The 20082-nt window shown below is 41.0% G+C and overlaps 1 protein-coding gene across 1 annotated transcript in view; it reads right to left on the bottom strand.

Annotated features, from left to right (window-relative positions):
• Positions 1 to 4520: 4520 nt before the first annotated feature.
• LOC309567877 (G protein-activated inward rectifier potassium channel 4-like) overlaps positions 4521 to 20082 on the bottom strand; it is a gene marked incomplete at its 3' end in the record, with an annotated part of 86837 nt that continues 71275 nt past the window's right edge. Inside the window, exon 4 of the mRNA XM_082273388.1 lies at positions 4521 to 4879. Within this exon, the coding sequence (XP_082129514.1) occupies positions 4521 to 4879 (359 nt within the window). The remainder of the gene's footprint in view (positions 4880 to 20082) is intronic.

Here is a 20082-nt window from a genome sequence, read left to right as displayed (position 1 = left end):
CAAGTGCCTCGGCTCTTCGGGGACTCTGCCTCCTCAATGGCTGAGACAGCAGTAGAAGCCATTGAGGAGAGAGAGGGGGGGGGGGTCAGAGAATGGACACACAGAGCTGCAGTTTGAAAGCAAGCCTGCTCGGGTGCCCCCATTACAAGCTGCTTGCTGTGGGAGGCGCTTGGCAGGAGGGAAGGGCCAGAAGCATCAGCAGGTGACCCGAGAAGAGGAGGATTGAGGCTGCTCTGTGTAGAACCACTGCACAGAGCAGGTAAGTGCTACTTTTTTTTAAACATTTTTATATAAAAAAAAAAAGAGACTTTAATAACACTTTAAAGGAAACCTGTACTGAAAGAAATAAAGTGGCTGCTTATTGGTGACCTCTTTCTGAAAATTCGAACCACATGGCTGTCTCCTGCGTTCATACTTTCAGACGTTCAGCTGCAACAAGCATGCAGATCACAAAAGTCAGATTATATAATTCAATGTTCCACTGTGCCACGCACTATAATATTAAAATGTAAACCAACAATCTCTCCAAATCTGTATGCAACTTTTAAACATATGTTTCTTATACCAAAATATTCTGGAAAAAATGTTACGAAGTGATAATAGTACACACAATCATGTACATCCAAAATATAAAAATAAGTCTCTCAATAATAACAATGCATATCCCTTATACTGGTGCAAAGCAGGGTACAGGCAATTTTATACAAATTGGCTCACAGAAAATGGCAGCCTATAGACTTCCGGTGATGTAATAGGCTCCTCCTAACTAGCTGCATCACAGAGTCATGTGACTTCTTCAGGGGAGAATGACTAGTTGTGACGTGACTAGTTGGGAGGAGCCTATGGCATCACCGTAAGTCTATGGCCTGCCATTTTCTGTGAGCAAATTTGTATATGCTTGCCTGTATCCTGTTATGCACCAGTATGGTGCAATATAAAAGTTGAGTTTTCATTTAATTGGGTTAAAATGTAAAAAAAATAGTCATACATTCTCACTTAACTCTTGACCCTAAACAGTTTCTATTGGGGATATTTCCCAGCCCAGACTTTGATAAATTTACTGCAAATAAAAAACACAAAAAAAAAAAAAACACAAAAAAGGGCGTACCGACCTAGCGCATTATCCTCAATATTAGCTTTATTGTTAAAACATAAAAATGGCTACTCACAAACACAGCTGAAAATCAATCATATCGAACTCAAGAACTTGAGTATCAGGAGTAGTCCATACGAATGTCCATTGTCCTATTAGGATGACGGCTGATGTGTTTTCGAGGCATATGCCTCTACCGTATGGACTACTCCTGATACTCAAGTTCTTGAGTTCGATATGATTGATTTTCACCTGTGTTTGTTAGTAGCGATTTTTATGTTTTAACAATAAAGCCAATATTGAGGATAATGCGCTAGGTCTGTGTGCCCCTTTTTGTGTTTTTTATTTGCAGTACTGTTGGACTGCCCCAGTCCTTTAGGGCAGCAAGACCGTAGCCATCCGAGACGCCATTTGTAAAGTCCTGTGGGAAGAGCAGTCGGGGAGCCCTGTTGTCTGAAAGCAGGAGAAAGGTGGTTCATTCACCTTATTTTGTTTGATAAATTTACAAAGGATTTCCTACATGGAACTTTATTTTCAGATAGAAAAGTGATTGCCAGACTACACCCCCTGAATTGGCGACCTGGAAGGTTGAGATAAATAACAGCATACCATGTAAGAAATTCCTCTAAATTCATATTGGGTGCCCGTCCAAATATAACAAGATTTGGGACCGCAGGCTACAGGCACCTGAAACGTGTGTTTAAATTGACAGCGTCCCTTGAGAGGTTCAGATGATCTTTACCCAATGTTCCCTGAGAATTTTTTAATGATTAAATATTTTTCAATATTCTGCAATGTATATACAGTATATATTTTATTGTGGTGTGCCTTGATTCACCTAGAATATTTAGGGGACTTTAGTATCCCCAATTCTGTGCCTTTTGTATTTTGAAATCTTGTACATTTTTTTTTTTTGTTATCCTATGTATATATCTATTTCAATAAAAGTTACTGTTAAAGTGAAAAAAAATAGTCATATATACGGAGAGCACTATTTGTACTATCCTTTTTTGAGCTTCCTGTACACTTTTATTGGGAGATTCTAGAGGCTGGAGATCTATTGAGATTTCCTGTGGGATGTGAAGGGATGTGAAGGAGAGCATCATGCCTGGCACAGCAAACCTGACTTAGGCTGGCCATACACTATACAATTTTCTTATTCAATTTCCTTTAGATTTACCTTAAACTATGTAGTGCAAGGGCCTGCCTGACTGCATACAAATTGAAAGTGTTTAGGTTTGACCCTATATTACATGGTTTTGGTAAATCTAAAGGAAAGTTGAACAAGAAAAGTGTATAGTGTATGGCCAGCCTTAAAGGGCAAAAGTGCATTAGACCTAATGAATATTGAGTCTAACCATAAGGTGAAAGTTTTGGCATAGTGGTAATGCACAGCACAATAAGTGGAGACATGCACATATACTGTATGTTTAAAAGAAGATCACAACATTTTGTTCAGCACAAATGAATGGAATTTAATAATGGACATGCATTGTTAATACTGAGATTTTTTTCATTTTTTGGATGCACATCATTGTGGACTATTATACCAAAAATGTGCGGGAAAAAATATTAAGCAGAGATAAGAAAAGATGTATATTAGTTGCATATACAGTACATTTGGAGAGATTGTTGGTTTAAATTTTAATCATATATTATGTGGCACTGTGGAATATTGGATTGTTTACGGGTTACATGTGGGAACACATAGGGCGTCAGCAGTAGGTGGTGAACCAGATATATACAAATGCTTCACATACATTATTTGCAGATTTCCGTATTGATTCAAGCCATGCATTGTGGTGGTTAAGAGTGAGTATGCGGTTTTGTTTTTTTAATTTATTTGGTTTTACGCTTAAGTGGATTCACTTAGGAATCTTTTACAAGACAAAAGTCAAGAGTGAATTTAGAATTCTTAACCACTTAAGCCCCGGAAGATTTTACCCCCATTCCGACCAGGGGGTATTTTGCGATTCGGCACTGCGTGAATTTAACGCACAATTGCGCGGTCGTGCGACGCTGTACCTAAACGAATTTGACGTCCTTTTTTTCCCACAAACAGAGCTTTCTTTTGGTGGTATTTGTTCACCTGTGCGATTTTTTGATCACGCGCTATAAACAAAAAAAGAGCGTCAATTTTGCAAAAATAGCAATATTTTTCACATTTTTTTATATGAAATTCCCCCAAAAAAAATGTAAAAATCAAAATTTTTAAAAATTTTCGGCCAATTTGTTTTATGCTACCTATGTTTGGTAAAAAAAATCGCAAAAAGCGTATTTTGATTGGTTTGCGCAAAAGTTATCGCATTTACTAACAAAGGGAAAGATTTTTGTCATTTTTGTTGTTTTTTTTTTTAACGCGTAATGGCGGCGATCTGCGATTTTTTTTGCGGTACTGCGACATTGCGGCGGACAGATCGGACCCTTGACTGACATTTTTGACACTTTTGGGGTTACCAGTGACATTTCTACAGTAATCAGTGCTATACATATGCACTGTTACTGTAAAAATACACTGGTAGTGAAGGGGTTAACTTTATTTGGAAGGGAGGGGCTGTGTGTGTCCCTAGGGGCGTGGTTTCTACTGTGATTGGCTGTGGCTCTAGCTGTAAGGACACTGATCAACGGATCTACATACCAGATCCGTTTTATCAGTGTCTTTGCAGCGAGGAGAATGACAGGCAGTTTGTTTACACAAGCTGCCTGACATTCTCCCTCTCCCCCGCCGATCGCCGAGTGGCCGGCGGACATCGGGTCCGCTGGTCACACGCGCGGGGGGGTCCGTGACCACGCGGGAGCGGGAGCGCGCCTCCGGGGGCGCGCGCTCGCTCCCTAGACCCTCACAAGCAAGCAACGTAGCCCTACGTTAGTTTGCCTGTGAGGGGCTGACCGCCGACGTAGATAGTCGTGCGGCGGTCGGCAAGTGGTTAATCTGTGTACTTGTTGGTAGTCACTGACTTAAAAACTTTATAAAGTTTTTGAATCAGAATGACAGCTATGGATAATGATTGCTTCTCTCTATTGCCGCTGTAAATTGTTTTATTGCCACAAATAAAGTTTAGTGTAAAGTAAAAACACAGATAGTTTAAGAAACAAAAATGGCAGAAGTAATGTGAAAAGGCATGAATAAATGAATTGATCTTGAGGGATATAAAGTAGATATGGATTCAAATTCTGGCATAAATTAGGTGGAATTACATGAATGAAAAAGTTTTAATATAAAGCATTTGCATATCGATATTGTAGCAAAAGACACTTGGATGCAATTGTAATTATAAATTGAATTACAGTACTGTACAGTAATTACTGTGAATTACCTTGTAGAAAATGTTAGTTTTATAGGATGAAAGCATGTTCTGTTAAGTATTTTCTTTCTCCCTGCTGTAAATCATTACACATTGGCAACTAAAGACAAAGAGTATTTCTATCAAACATCAAGGTCATTACTTTCAACATCTCGAGTGTTTTCAGGAAAGCTGGGAAAGTCCACTCTGCCTTGGTTATTCTGAGATGCGCTCTCCATTTCTGCATTTGGGTCCTCTGGAACTGTCTGAAACATATTATTGTCCCAATAGAGGCTGAGAGTCGATCTGTCATTCTGTTCACTCTCTTTGATATCTTGCATCTCTTTTGCACTTGCCCAGGGTGTCTGGACATCAAATGTCTTGTCAAAATGAGAGTAGTCAACACGGAATGCTCCTTTCTCCAGAGTCATGCAAGGCTCAAACCGGTGACCCCACAAAATTTCATCTTCTGTATAGGAGGTTTTGGCTTGACATGTCATTCCTGTATGGGATAAGAATTGAGATATATTTTATCAAGGGGCACTTATAGCGTAATACTGAAAAGATTATTTATCAAGACATACAAAGAGTTGCTTTACCACACCCATCCATCTGTTTTATAGTGTAAGTGCACTTTCAGTGAGTAGGCTCCACCAATGGAGATGCTCGGAAGATAACCATTTACAACTCTGTGCCTGCTTACTGTACAGGCACTGAGAGAGAAATGCAGAAGGATGCTATAAACACAGCTGCAGCATGGGCAGGCTATGGCTGCCATATTTAGGGAAGTCTACAGCTGGGGCGGGGGGGGGGGGGGTATTTTTTAACCACTTAAGCCCCAGCCCTATTTCGGACACTTTTTGTTTACAGGTTAAAATCAGTATTTTTCCTAGAAAACTACTTAGAACTCCCAAACATTATAAATATTTTTTTAGCAAAGACTCTGGAGAATAAAATGTCGGTCATTGGAATATTTTTTGTCATGCGGTATTTGCGCAGCGGTCTTTAAAACACCAATTTTTTTGGAAAAATTACGAAAAAATCATATTTCACTGCATTTAAAAAATACTAAACAGTAAAGTTAGCCCATTTTTTGTATATCCTGAAAGATGATGTCACACAGAGTAAATAGATACCCAACATGTTACGGTTTAAAATTGTGCACACCCATGGAATGGCGACAAACTACGGTCAATAGAAATCTCAGTAGGCGACGCTTTAAAAATTTTTTAACAGTTACCAGTTTAGAGTTAGAGTGTAGCTCTTTTTTTAAAAAAAAACTATTGCTCACGCTCTGGCGATCGCGGCGATACCTCACATGTGTGGGTTGAACAGTGATTTTATTCGCGGCTCGACTTCCGTATACGTTTTCTTTCGTGCGCGAGCTAACGGTGACGGGGGCGGCTAAAAAATTTTTTTTTTCCTATTTATTTTATTTTATTTTTTTAACTTAATTACAGGTTTTTTAAAAAAAAATCTGATCACTTTTATTGCTGTCACAAGCAATGTAAATATCCCTTGTGACACCAATATGCAGTGATAGATACTCTTTATGGAGGGATCGAGGGTCTAAAAGACCTTAGACCCCTCCACTACACTTTCATGTATGCGAAAAGCCAAAAACTGCATTTTTGCATACAGTCGTTTTTTAAATCTGCCGCCTTTTGCAGCAGAGTAACCCGGAAGTGACATGAAATGAAATCACGCCACATCCGCCCAAGTGGAACGCACATCCGGACCGTGGCTCGCACGGCGTCCCGGAAGTCCGCAACGATTATTGTTTTTACCTGCCTATTCACTCATCACGTTTGTAAGTACCCATTTTTGATTTAATAAAGCCTTTTTACAAAAACGGTACTACTCTATGTGAAGCCTTCTTCCCCCACATATATACCCGTGGATCCTAATTGCAAGGACCCCGATACGGAGGACTCGGGCAGGACATTGGACCATACTAGCGATACAGTAATAAGGGGACCCCCAGGATTATTTATCCAAGGCTTGATACCCCTGCAGGGGTGATCAAATCTGGTGAGTGCGGTCCAAGGGGTGCGGGGAGCACTGAATGGTCACCGGCACTCGAGTATCACCATAATTTCTGCCAGAGCACCTGCACCAGTCACTTTTTGCACCCCTAATCTAGGGAGTGTTTCACCATAGTGGGACTCACCTTTCCTCTAGGACTTTTAGCCATTACGGACTTACCAGTACCTGTAGTTCTGATGTTACATCTTTAGCGGCTTATTTATATACCTGCGTTTTAACATTTGATGCTTCCTATTGTAGAGCTTGCACTTTTTAAGGATTTCACTTTTTAAAGATTTCACAGTTCACGTATGTAATAATATATGATTTTAGGTTGATTCAATATATTTTTACCAATCCTTTTTAGGTTTGCTTACTCATTTTTAAGGTTCACTCACCTAGGAACTAATTTATTTATTTATATTTGGAGCTTGCACCAGTAAAATTGTACATTTTTCACAGAATTGGATCACCTATTTCTTGCACTTAACCCCAGGTTTTTTTTCATTAGTATGAAGCACCTGACATTTTATTTCATATTCAATATTTATTTATGAAGCACAAGACACTTTATTAATTCTATATTTAACATTTATTTTAGCATCATTAGAAAGCAAACGGATTAGCAGGTATATACTGGCAGCGCCATCAACCTGTTCTTGCATTTTTTAACCCGGAAGTGACGTCATGGACGCCATCTCCGGGTTACGTCATCAGAGACCCGATCGAAGCCGCTTCCGGCTTAGATCGGGACTCCATCCAGCCGCTGGAAATGCCGGCTGGGTGCTCGGGTCTCCCGGTGGGACGGGAGGCCCGGGCAAAGTCACGGCAGGCGGCGGGAGGGTGTCCCCTCCCGCTCACCCGGGTAACGATCGAGCGGCTCCCGAGCCACATCGGTCATTACCGACGGAAAGCTGACCGTCGGCTCTAAACCACGGTACCGGGATGGTGTCTCTAGCTAGAGGCATCACCCCGGTATAACACTGCAAAGTTTACCGACGTAGCCCTACGTCACTTTGCGGTATGTGGTTAACTGTGTAAGGGGGGGAGGGTTTAGGGAGAGTGGTTCAGTCTACGAAAGTGCATTTGCTTTGACAGTATGTACTTGCTAGTGCATTTATTATATACATATACTGAACAAAATTATAAATGCAACACTTGTTTTTGCTCCAATTTTTCAAGAGCTGAACTCAAAGATCTAAGAAAACCGGGATTCATCCATGAAGAGAACACCTCTCCAAAGTGCCAGATACCATTGAATGTGAATATTTGCCCACTCAAGTCATTTACGATGAGGAACTGCAACCCGGTTGAGACCCTGATGAGGACAACAAGCATGCAGAAGAGCTTCCCTGAGACGGTTTCTGACAGCTTGTGCAGACATTCTTTGGTTATGCAAACCGATTGTTGCAGCGGTCCGGCTGGCTGGTCTCAGATGATCTTTGTGGTGAAGATGCTGGATGTGGAGGTCCTGGGCTGGTGTGGTTACATGTGGTCTGCAGTTGTGAGGCCAGTTGGATGTACTGCCAAATTCTCTAAAAAGCCTTTGGAGACGGCTTATGGTGGGGAAATGAACATTAAATTCACGGGCAACAGCTCTGGAGGACATTCCTGCAGTCAGCATGCCAATTGCACGCTCCCTCAAAACTTGCGACATCTGTGGCATTGTGCTGTGTGATAAAACTGCACATTTTAGAGGGGCCTTTTATTGTGGCCAGCCTAAGGTACACCTGTGCAATAATCATGCTGTCTAATCAGCATCTTGATATGCCACACCTGTGAGGTGGATGGATTATCTTGGCAAAGAAGAAGTGCTCACTAACACAGATTTAGACAGATTTGTGAACAATATTTGAGAGAACTAAAATGTGAATGTGCCTGCGCTTAGGTAAATAAATAGATGAAGAAGGTAGCGTTTTAGTAATGGGCTGCTGCTGATATAAAGGTGATGTATTCCTTTAAGATGATGATTATATAGGTATCAACGCTGCTCTATAATTTCAATATATTTCCTCAATATAATAAGTAAATACAAAAAGTTCCAAGTGCAAATAATCACAAATGCATATATGCCAAGTGCAAATAAATAATGACAGTTGTGCAAAATGGTAAAAAAAAGGTTAATAAATATGTTCAAAAATGAGTTCATAAAGTGGCAAAAAAGTCCTTGTGATAGGATGTAAATAAAAAATCTGGTAATAATAGGTGTATCACTCAGTGCTCCCCTCCTGTGTCCCCACTCACCAGATAAATGGGGGAGATGAGCATCTAATGCTATAAAGCATTGGGGATACCCCAATGTCCACTGTTTGGGAGATACACCAGGAAGGAAGGAATAACAAAAATACAGACCTTCAATGCTTTATAGCATTAGATGCTCATCTCCCCCATTTTATCTGGTGAGTGGTGACACAGGAGGGGAGCACTGAGCGATTCATCTATACTTGGATTCCTAGCACTGGCACTTCAATGAACTGATTTTTTTATTTACATCCTATCACAAGGACTTTTTTGCCACTTCATGAACTCATTTTTTGAACATATTTATTGACATTTATTACCATTTTGCACAACTGTCACTATTTATTTATTTGCACTTGGCATATATGCATTTGGCACTTTATGTATTTATTATATTGAGGAATCATATTGAAATTATAGAGCAGCGCTGATACAGTATATAATCACAATATTTGAGAGAAATTTTCAGTCCGACTTGGGGGGCGATTTCACAGACATTTTTGCGGTTTCCTGCACAGATGTCTATTAAACCCCCCCCCCCCCCCCCACCTCCCTAAGTCACCAAAAGTAGTACAGAAACGACTTTTATAAATCGGTGTGGGGCCGCAAAGTCACATCAAAGCCCAACAACACGATGAGAAGGTGCTTTGGGTTGGCCGCCCTCAAATCATCCCTATGTTCGGGCATGTGGTCTAGCATAGTTCTGAAGGGGGGGCACTTGCTTGTCACCCCCCTTTCCTGGCCTGCCAGGCTACATGCTCAGATAAGGGTCTGGTATAAATTTTTAGGGGGACCCCATGCCTTTTTTTTTTTTTTTTAAATTGTGGTTTCCTCTCAAAATTCAAACCAGACCTGAGGGGCCTGGTATGGATTTTTTTTTTGGGGGGGGGGGACCCCACGCAGATTTATTTTTTTTTTCAATAAATTTTGCATTGCTAACATTGCCTCTGAGCACATGTCTCATGTCACAAGTCAGATTAGTTAAAATGGTGATCCGACATGGATGCAACTTCCATTAAATTTAATGGGCTGAAATCTGATCCAAGTCAGACAAGTAGTACAGGAACCTTTTCAAAAGTCGGTCTGACATAAGTTGGAGCAGTTAAGATGGCTCTCATAGGGAAATATTGATTTTTTTCATGTCATGTGACTTGTGTTCTCAAAGCTGTAAAGCTCTTGTCGCACCAGTGTGAACCGGGCCTAAAGAATACCGATACATTCTCCTTTTAGAAAAATAATAAATGCATATTTGTTTGCAGGTAAAAAAATGTGCATTTATTCTTTTTTTCTTTTGGAGCCTGTAAAGCATTGCACCAGGGATCAGAAGATTACTGGTGCCATATTGATCAGATCTGTCAGTGTATCTGTATATCCCGTATGGGCAGGCAGATACACTGACAGGAATAAATCAATGAACATTCGGAACATGTTGCATGTTCCACCCTAAAAACGGGTGGAACATGTAACATGTTTCCAAAGGTGAACTTAACTCAAAGGTGAACTTATCCTTTATTTGAACAAGTTGAAGTAAGAAGCTGGTTATTATGCACAGCTGCAAAAGATTCTGTGTGCACCAGTTTCAGTAAACCTCCCCTGTACTGTACTCACTCGATCCACCGCTCTCCCCTACACAGAACAAGTCCCCCCATCTCCTGCACCTCCATGCTCTAGCAGTCTTGAGTCCTGGTGTCATCAAGCCCAGGACAGTGTCCATAACCCTGCTCTAGATAATCAATATAGAAGAAATGGCTGCACTCCAAGTATCATCAAAATTCTGGTATATTTAACCGAACATCCCAATGTGGCAAACAGGTAGATGCGTTTCACACACTAGCTTCTGAATCCACCTGGAGCAGTGAGTTTTCCTTGTCTTTGTATGCCCTGCTCTAGACATGAGGACCCCAGGAACAGTCCACCACTGAATCATGGGGGAGCACCATTTGCTAGGGAGCAGAGGATCAGGTAAGTATAAAGGGTTTCTCCTCTCTACTGGACAAGATGAGCAATTAACCCCTGCAGTGCAGGCACAGCCCCACTGCAAGAGACCATCTTTTTTTTTTTTTTTTTATTCTTTCGCTTAAAGTTTGGCTTTAAAGTGACAGCAAAATATATTCTTATTCTCCAAAAAGAATCCATACACATCCACCACCTCGATCTCTCCCCACTGAGCGAGAAGGACAATCGGCTGATGTAAACACAGCCATCCGTCCTTCTGCCTGCAATGATCACAGAGGTCATGTGATCCTGCTATGTAGGATCGCATGTCTCTGTAATCATTTCACAAGCCACGCCCCCCACAGTTAGAATCTCTCCCCTAGGCTTACATTTAACCCCTTGATCACCAACAGTGTTAATTCCTTCCCTGCCAATGGCATTATTACAGTAACAGTGCATATATTTAGCACTGATTACTGTAGTAATGTCAGTGGTACCCCCAAAAGTGTCAAAAATATCAGTTAGGGGTCCGATCTCTCCGCCGCAATGTCGCAGTCCCGCAAAGAATCACAGATCGCCACCATTACTAGTAAAAAAAAAAAAAAAAACAATGAAAATGACATAATTCTTTCCCGTAGTTAGAAGACACAATAACTTTTGCCCAAACCAATCAAAATACGCTTATTGCGATTTTGTTTACCAAAAATATGTAGCAGAAAACAAATTGGCCTAAAATGTTATAAAACTTTGATTTTTAAATTTTTTTATTTTTTGTTTATAGCGCAAAACATAAAAATCGCACAGGTGATCAAATACCACCAAAAGAAAGCTCTATTTGTGGGAAAAAAAGGACGTCAATTTTATTTGGGAACGGCGTCGCACTACCGCGCAATTGTCTGTTAAAATAACGCAGTGCCGAATCGCAAAATAGGGCCTGGTCATTAACCTTCCTAGCGGTATTCCCGAGTGTGACTCGGGGTAAGATTTTAGTGCCAAAAGCGGTAACCCCGAGTCACACTCGGGGTAGCGCTAGGAAGATCGCTGGATGCTGGAGGAGGTTTTACTTACCTTTTCTCCGGGATCCAGCGAAGACTGCGAGCGGTGTGCGGCGGCGGAGCTCTCTCCCGATCGTCTGCGAGCCCCGGCTTCCGTCTCCGGCGACGTGACGTCCGCCGGGGGGTGGAACCGGCGGCAAATTCGAATGTAAAATGCACCAAACACACTGATATCGTTCAAAATAAAATAAAATCACATTACATTACCCCCCAGTGCCCTTTCCTGCAGTTTTACTGTACTTTTTATGTAAATATATGTATATATATATATATATATACATATATATACAGTATATATATATATATACATATATATACAGTATATATATATATATATACGTATATATATACACATATACATATATATATATATATATATATATATATATATACACACACACACATATTATATATATATATACATATATATATATATATATATATATATATATATATATATACATATACACACGTATATATATATATATATATATATACACACGTAATTCTTGTGAATGAGCAGCCCAAACCAACTGTATACATTATATATATATATATATATATATATATATATATATATATATATATATATATATATATAATATATGTATACGTATATATATATATATATAATATATGTATACATAATATATGTATACATACATATATATATATATATATATTTATAATATGTATAATAAATGTATACAGTTGGTTTGGGCTGCTCATTCACAAGAATTACATGCTTTCAGCACCTAAAATAATGGTACCGCTTTCAGCACCTAAAATCCAAAAGAATCATACCGCCAGGGAGGTTAAGAGGGAAAATCTTCCGTTCCAGAACTGGTTAAGGAAGAACTAAAACATTTTCAGGGACTTCTTAGCAATTAGTAACTGTAGTACACCTTGGTCAGATGTATGCAATGTACAATATAACGTATATAATGCAGGAGTCTGTAATGTCCAATGTAGTGTATATAGTTCAAGAGTCTGTGATATTCAATATATAGTGTATATAGTTCAAGAGGCTGTAATGTACAATATAGTGTATATAGTGCAGGAGTCTGTAATATTCAAAATATAGTGTATATAATGCAGGTGGCTGTATTGTACAATATAGTGCAGGGGTTTTAAAACCTTCAAAAACAATGGGGCACTTTACTATTCTTCAGGCTTTAGGAGGGGGGGGGGGGAAGGGACCGGACTCTGGCCAGTGGAAGTAGATAATGTCTTTGTGTGGGAGAAAACAATACCTCGTCATTGGTTTCAGTGGGAGGAATAGTGCTCCATCATTAGTTTCAGTGGGAGGAAGGGTGCCCAATCATTGGTCTCAGCAGGAGGAATAGTGCCCCATCATTGGTTTCAGTGAGAGGAATAGTGCCACATCATTAGTTTCAGTGGGAGGAATAGTGCCACATCATTGGTTTCAGCGGGAGGAATAATGCCCCATCATTGGTTTTAGTGAGAGGAATAGTGCCACATCATTAGTTTCAGTGGGAGGAATAGTGCCACATCATTGGTTTCAGTGGGAGGAATAGTGCCACATCATTGGTTTCAGCGGGAGGAATAATGCCCCATCATTGGTATCAGTGGGAGGAATAGTGCCACATCATTGGTTTCAGCAGGAGGAATAGTGCCGCATCATTGGTTTCAGTGAGAGGAATAGTGCCGCATCATTGGTTTCAGTGAGAGGAATAGTGCCACATCATTGGTTTCAGCGGGAGGAATAATGCCCCATCATTGGTTTTAGTGAGAGGAATAGTGCCACATCATTAGTTTCAGTGAGAGGAATAGTGCCACATCATTGGTTTCAGTGGGAGGAATAGTGCCACATCATTGGTTTCAGCGGGAGGAATAATGCCCCATCATTGGTATCAGTGGGAGGAATAGTGCCACATCATTGGTTTCAGCAGGAGGAATAGTGCCGCATCATTGGTTTCAGCAGGAGGAATAGTGCCGCATCATTGGTTTCAGTGGGAGGAATAGTGCCACATCATTGGTTTCAGTGAGAGGAATAGTGCCGCATCATTGGTTTCAGTGAGAGGAATAGTGCCGCATCATTGGTTTCAGTGAGAGGAATAGTGCCGCATCATTGGTTTCAGCAGGAGGAATAGTGCCGCATCATTGGTTTCAGCAGGAGGAATAGTGCCGCATCATTGGTTTCAGCGAGAGGAATAGTGCCGCATCATTGGTTTCAGCGAGAGGAATAGTGCCGCATCATTGGTTTCAGTGAGAGGAATAATGCCCCATCATTGGTATCAGTGAGAGGAATAGTGCCACATCATTGGTATCAGTGAGAGGAATAGTGCCACATCATTGGTTTCAGTGAGAGGAATAGTGCCACATCATTGGTATCAGTGAGAGGAATAGTGCCACATCATTGGTATCAGTGAGAGGAATAGTGCCACAACATTGGTTTCAGTGAGAGGAATAGTGCCACATCATTGGTTTCAGCAGGAGGAATAGTGCCACAACATTGGTTTCAGTGAGAGGAATAGTGCCACATCATTGGTTTCAGTGAGAGGAATAGTGCCACATCAGTTTTAGCGGGAGGAATAGTGCCCCATCATTGGTTTCAGTGGGAGGAATAGTGCCACATCATTGGTTTCAGTGGGAGGAACAGTGCCCCATCATGGGGGGATTGTGAAATGTGTAGACTTGGGGGGGATATAGAAATAACCATGTATGGCCCGCTTCATAGACTTCTGCACTGTATACAATATACACTTTATTGTACATTATATACACTATATTATACATTATACTACTGTGCTGTATACACTATATTGTACATTGCAGATTCCTGTGCTATATACACTATATTTTACATTATTCACTCCTGAACTACATACACTATATTGTACATTACATAATCCTATATACACTGTATTGTAGTTTACACATGTCTGACTAAAGTACGTATTCATTGTCTCAACAGTTGCTGGTAGTTAAGCAGCCCATGACTATTTTAGTGAAGGTCTTCTCTAAGGTCACTCAGACAAAGTGTCAGCTCTTCTGTCTATATTCAGTGTACACAATTATATGTAATTAAATAGTTTCATTTTTCTTGCCTGTGGCACAGAAATCTTAGTATGTTTTATGGGTACAAGGGTACAAGAAGGCTTTTGGTTTAGTTAACCACAACCCTTTAAACCCCTCTCACTATCAAGGCCACCCTCACCACTTGCTGCGGCGCGCCTAGAACATCATATTACTCATCTGTTTGATGTTTACAAACCCACCAAAGGTCTTTTACAAATCATAGTTACAATATATTATACATTATACACTCCTGTACTATATATACTATATTTTACATTATACACTCCTGAACTATATACACTATATTGTACATTATACACTCCTGAACTATATACACTATGTTGTACATTATACACTCCTGAACTATATACACTATGTTGTACATTACATAATCCTGCACTATATACACTATATTATAGTTTACACATGTCTGACTAAAGTGTTCATTGTCTCAACACAGTTAAGCAGCTTAGCGTGCCACATTACTCATCTGTTTGACGTTCCTAAACACACCCTCTTTTACAAATTATAGTTATACCCCCAGCTTCAATGAAAATCATGCCCACTCTTTGCCACAGTGCACTAAACACATCTCTTTTTCTTTTTTTTCAAGCAATGGGCCCAACTTATGATCTTGCACACAGGCCCACCAAATTCCTAAAACACCCCTGTGGTGACAGAGGAAAAAGAAATAAAAAAACCCTGCAAAGTGCAGGGTGAGGACAGAGTCTAGGCCACCCCCCGGCTTGGATTGTGTACTCTGTGTCCGAGCAGAGGCCGGCTCAGTTCCCCACTGGAGGCTCTCCTCCCTAGGCCATCTCCAACTGAGCTTCCCTATCTCTCCCCTGCAGCCCCCCCCCTGCCAGCCAGTTTTGGAACCCAGAGTCAGTGCAGCAGGCACTGTTCAGCCTGACCCACCTGGTGAACAGAACACCTGGAGCGGAGCTTCAGTCTGGGATGAGGGTTGGGAGGAGGCAGGGAAGAGGGGGGGGGGGCAAGTTGAAGCACCATGGGCCTCTGGGTTGTTCTTGCCCCCTGGGACAAAGGTTGCCAGTCAGCCTCTGAGGACACAGCAGTCAGCTTCCCAACCCGCTCTTAGCAACCAGCTATTTTTACATTCAGTTGTCAGCAGGGAACCCTGCTGATAGCTGATATGTCATCAATTGTTAGGATGCCGGCGGTGCAGGCTCCTAACAACAGATGCAAAAACTGACCATTTATCCATTGACATCCGTCTAGGTCTGATCCTGTTTTTTTAAACAGAACAGAAATAGGGCTTTCTTCCATTTTAGAAAACAAGTATTAACAAAGGCTGATGTCAGAAAAATATCTATATTTTAGGTGAGCATTATGGCTCCACACTTAAAGGGATAGTAGCCTGTCTGCTATCAGGTGGAATGGAGTCAGACCAGGCACTGCCAGTCAAGGGTTCCATAGTCTCATCATCACATTCTTGGGTACAATTCCTATGCTAGTATATGAGCTTTTATCAGGAGATAACAGTGTTAGCTTGGCTTTTCCACTCCACAGTCTTTGTGGGTTAGAGGACAACCATTTTTGGGAAAGTACTTTCCATGTGAAGCAGTAGAATCTACCGCCTCATCAGGCACCAAAAAATAATCGAAAATATTGAGTGAACACAATTTAGGATCTAGTGATCAAGTAATTTGATATATGGAGGATATAAGAGAACATTAACTATTTTGATCCTTAGGCTGCTAGCATTCATAAATAGATAGGAAGGTATGATATATTTGCTAGTTTTTAAACAGTTTTTTACAACTCTTCAGTGACTCGCTGGTTTCTGGCCTAAGCCAAAATTATGCTACACATCCCAGGAATCTTTGTGAGCATTTTCTTTTTTGCTTTCATCTGGAGGAGGGGTTTTTACACACCTTCCTGCCTCCTTGTCAGAGCTAGGGGGAGATGGGTTCCAGGAAGTAAATGTTACATGAATTATCTGCCCTTACTCAAGATGGCCGTGGCTAAAAAAGCATATATGGTGTTTTTCAAAGGGATTTTGCAACAAAATAAAGCATGAAGACATGGAAGGATGGGGGAGTTTGCTTTGGATATGAAAAAAAAAAGTTAAATTGCCTTTTTCAGTTTGTGGTGCTGAGATACAGTTCAGTTTTACTTTAGGAAGATTCCAAAAATGTGCAAATTCATCAACTGCTTTTAAAATGGATTGACTCAACAGCACTTTGAAGTGCTTTACATTCAGCAAGAACACAAGAATAAAATAAGCCAGGCTCTAAGTCAGTGGTTTCAGAATATTGGTTTGCAGATTTAGGAAAGCTTTTCCTTTGAACACAATTTTAAATGTTTACAGTCCATTTCTTTGTCCATAGTGGTGACAGCTGCAGTCTTTCGTTTTACAATAGTTCTATGTTTCAGAGATAAATGCTAAACCAAAATGCGTTCAGTTGCATTAGGAATTTGGAGTATAATACAATAAATGGAATGGGTTGTCCACATTTCCTTATGTTGTACATCAAAGTGACAGCTTTGCACATTAGGCACTTTTTGGAGTGCTATTAAAGGCAGTTTCTCAATGACATCGCAATTTCTGTCTTTGCACTAAGTTGAAACTGGTTGTTATTAGTAATCTATTATAGAATGTAATGTAATGATAAATGTGTTCAGTGACTGATTACTTTATGCTAAATATCAGAGGTATATCTAGTTGAGCACAGGTAGCTGTACTAGACCAAGAGGAGACACAGCATCTTTTCAAATTGAAACAAACTTTACCAATTATATTTTGGCTACAACTGCCACTGTTTTGAGTAAGGCCCCTTTAACACAATCCGGTCCGTCAGGTGGACTCTGTTTATCTCAGCAGGGGATTGATCCGCTGATCCCCTGCTGAGCAGGCGATGGCAGCTGTGTCTCCGCGCTGTGTGTACGGAGACAAAGCTGTCAGGTCCCGCTGTTCTCTATGGGGGAATCGGATGGGAATCTCATCTGATCCCATCCGAGCCAATCCGCTGGACATATAGAAAATAGGGTTTCCATCCGTCCAGATTTGACGGATTGGATCGGATGTCAGTGGACATGTCTCCGCTGACATCCAATGCCCCATAGAGATTTATGGGATGTCCGCTCAGATCCACCAAAAAAACTGACAGGCGGATCTGAATGGTCCGCCTGTTTGAAAGGGGCCTAACACTAAAAAGAGGAATTATATGATACATAATGTCACATCATAGTAAACTGACATATAGCCTGGTATCTTGGAGATGATGGAAGGCTACATGTACATGAAGTACGGTGTATCAACCTGCTTACCCACATTCCCAGGGTCCATAGAAGTCTAAGAAAAATGTATAGAGAAGGACCTGTGTCAATGAACTTTGGGCTTGTGCTGATGGCACCAGTTTGACATCCGTTCAAAAATCTTCTGAAATCGTTAAGAATTCCCAGACAGGTGTATTTGACATGCAAATGACTTCTCTCTGGCCTGCATTTGACCTGCTTCAAGCAGGTTTAGCATTTCCATAGTCTTCTAAAGGAAACCAAAACACATCTGACACAAAAAGCCTACTGGCATGCTCCAACCAAGAGGAAGTTCTGCTTTAAGCACTCCTCTCCCCCAAATATGCCACATTTGGCATTTCATTTTTTTGGGGGGAACAGGTACCAAGATTTGACAGGCACCCGTTCCACTTCCACTCAAGCCACCTAGGCCACTCAAGCAGAAGTTCTCCTCTCCCCCTCCCTCCTTGAAATCTTCTGGAACACGTCAGAGGTCCCAGAAGATTGTACGACCAATAGGGAGGTGGTTCACGGCTTGAGCATGCGCAGTGCGCAGTACGCACCCAGCTGTAAAGCCGCATGCTGTCACGGGTGGGTGCCCACACTTGCAATGCCAGCACCGCAGAGAGGGGAGGGAGAAGAGTGAGGCTTTGGGTTGCTGCATCACTGGACTGTAGGACAGGTGAGTGTATGTTTATTAAAAGTTAGCAGCTACACTTTTTGTAGCTGCTGACTTTTAATAAACACAAAAATTAAAGGAACTCCCTTTAACAGGCCAAAAGTTTATAGGGAGTTTATGTATGAGAGGCCTGCTAACAATATAATGTGTTCTGCTAACCAGTAAAGTGCTTGATTTATTTTCAATCTATGGACTGTAGGAATTACAGTTGTGAACTGACTGTTCATTATGAACAATAAGAAACTTTCTTACTGATAAAATCTTATACCAGGATTTTCAGCCAGTTAATTGGGAGCTCAGTGGCACAGATCCGGGTGTAATTATATGGTATACTCATCCCTTGCATTGTCCATACCCACTTGTTGATTTGCGGGAGTTGTGCTTTACATTTTTTGTAACTATGAATATTGTTGTTTTAATTAAACATAATCACATTAAACTTGTAACACTGTGTTAAACTATAACTAAAGGCAACTTTTTTTATATTATTTTGGATAGAGTGCAGAGGGATTAGAACACCTGTCAAGTTTAATTGTTGTCTGTGCCCCCATTAAGGAGATTCACCCTCACTATTTGTCCTGTTTACCATTATCATTGAAAGTGAAAGTAAAAGAAAATTGCACATTTTGGCTTGTTCCCAGAAAAGTAATAGATGGGACAGCTTTCAAATTGGGACACTAGTTCTGGTGACCTGGGGGTCTCCAAAGAATTCCCCTAATTTGCATGGATTTGCTCTCACTTCCCGTTTTGGCTATAAAACAGGAAGTGAAAGGAAATCTCCACAATAGGATATTATCATATTCCTCCCCTGCTCTATCCAAAATGGAAAAAATAAAAGTTTTATAGTATAGTTCTACTTTAAGTCATCCTTTTTACGTGCAGATTAAACACATGGGATACATGTAGGAAAGGAAAGGCAGCATTATTTAATGAAACATGGAAAATAATTATAGCTATAGCTGCATGGACCAGGCTGTGACAGCTCTAACAGCCACCACACACTGTAGCCCTCACCTCTCTTCAGCTGCCAGTGCATGGAGTGGCTTCAGAGAGGAGAGAGAGAGAACTGGCTAGACATGGTGACAGGTTGTTCTTGCAGACATAGCCATAAGAGAGACCACCCACTGCCCAGAGTAGAGAAATACTGAGATTGGCTGCAGTGCAGCCTTGGAAGAGAGAGAGAGAGTTGGCCCATGGAGCAGGGAAGGACTGCTGAGAGCTGCATGGAACTGTGGGAGATGTAGTCCCTCAGAGACAGCCTCTGTTAAAAAGAGAATTGTATGTGACAAGCCCCAGGATGATGGTGTGCGGCCAAGAGGAGAAAAAGGATGCAGAAGCCTGGGCTTTGAGAGTCTCACACGGGCAGTGAAAGGAGATGGTTGGAGTGCTGCTAAGTAGGGATGATCGAACTTTTCAAAAGTTCGGTTCGACCAGAACACCAGAACTTCCAGAAAGTTCATCCCGGATTTC

The sequence above is a fragment of the Pelophylax lessonae genome, assembly GCF_965119305.1.
Source record: "Pelophylax lessonae genome assembly, chromosome: 12".
Taxonomy (NCBI): Eukaryota; Metazoa; Chordata; class Amphibia; order Anura; family Ranidae; genus Pelophylax; species Pelophylax lessonae.
This window is presented reverse-complemented; position numbering and strand designations above follow the sequence as displayed.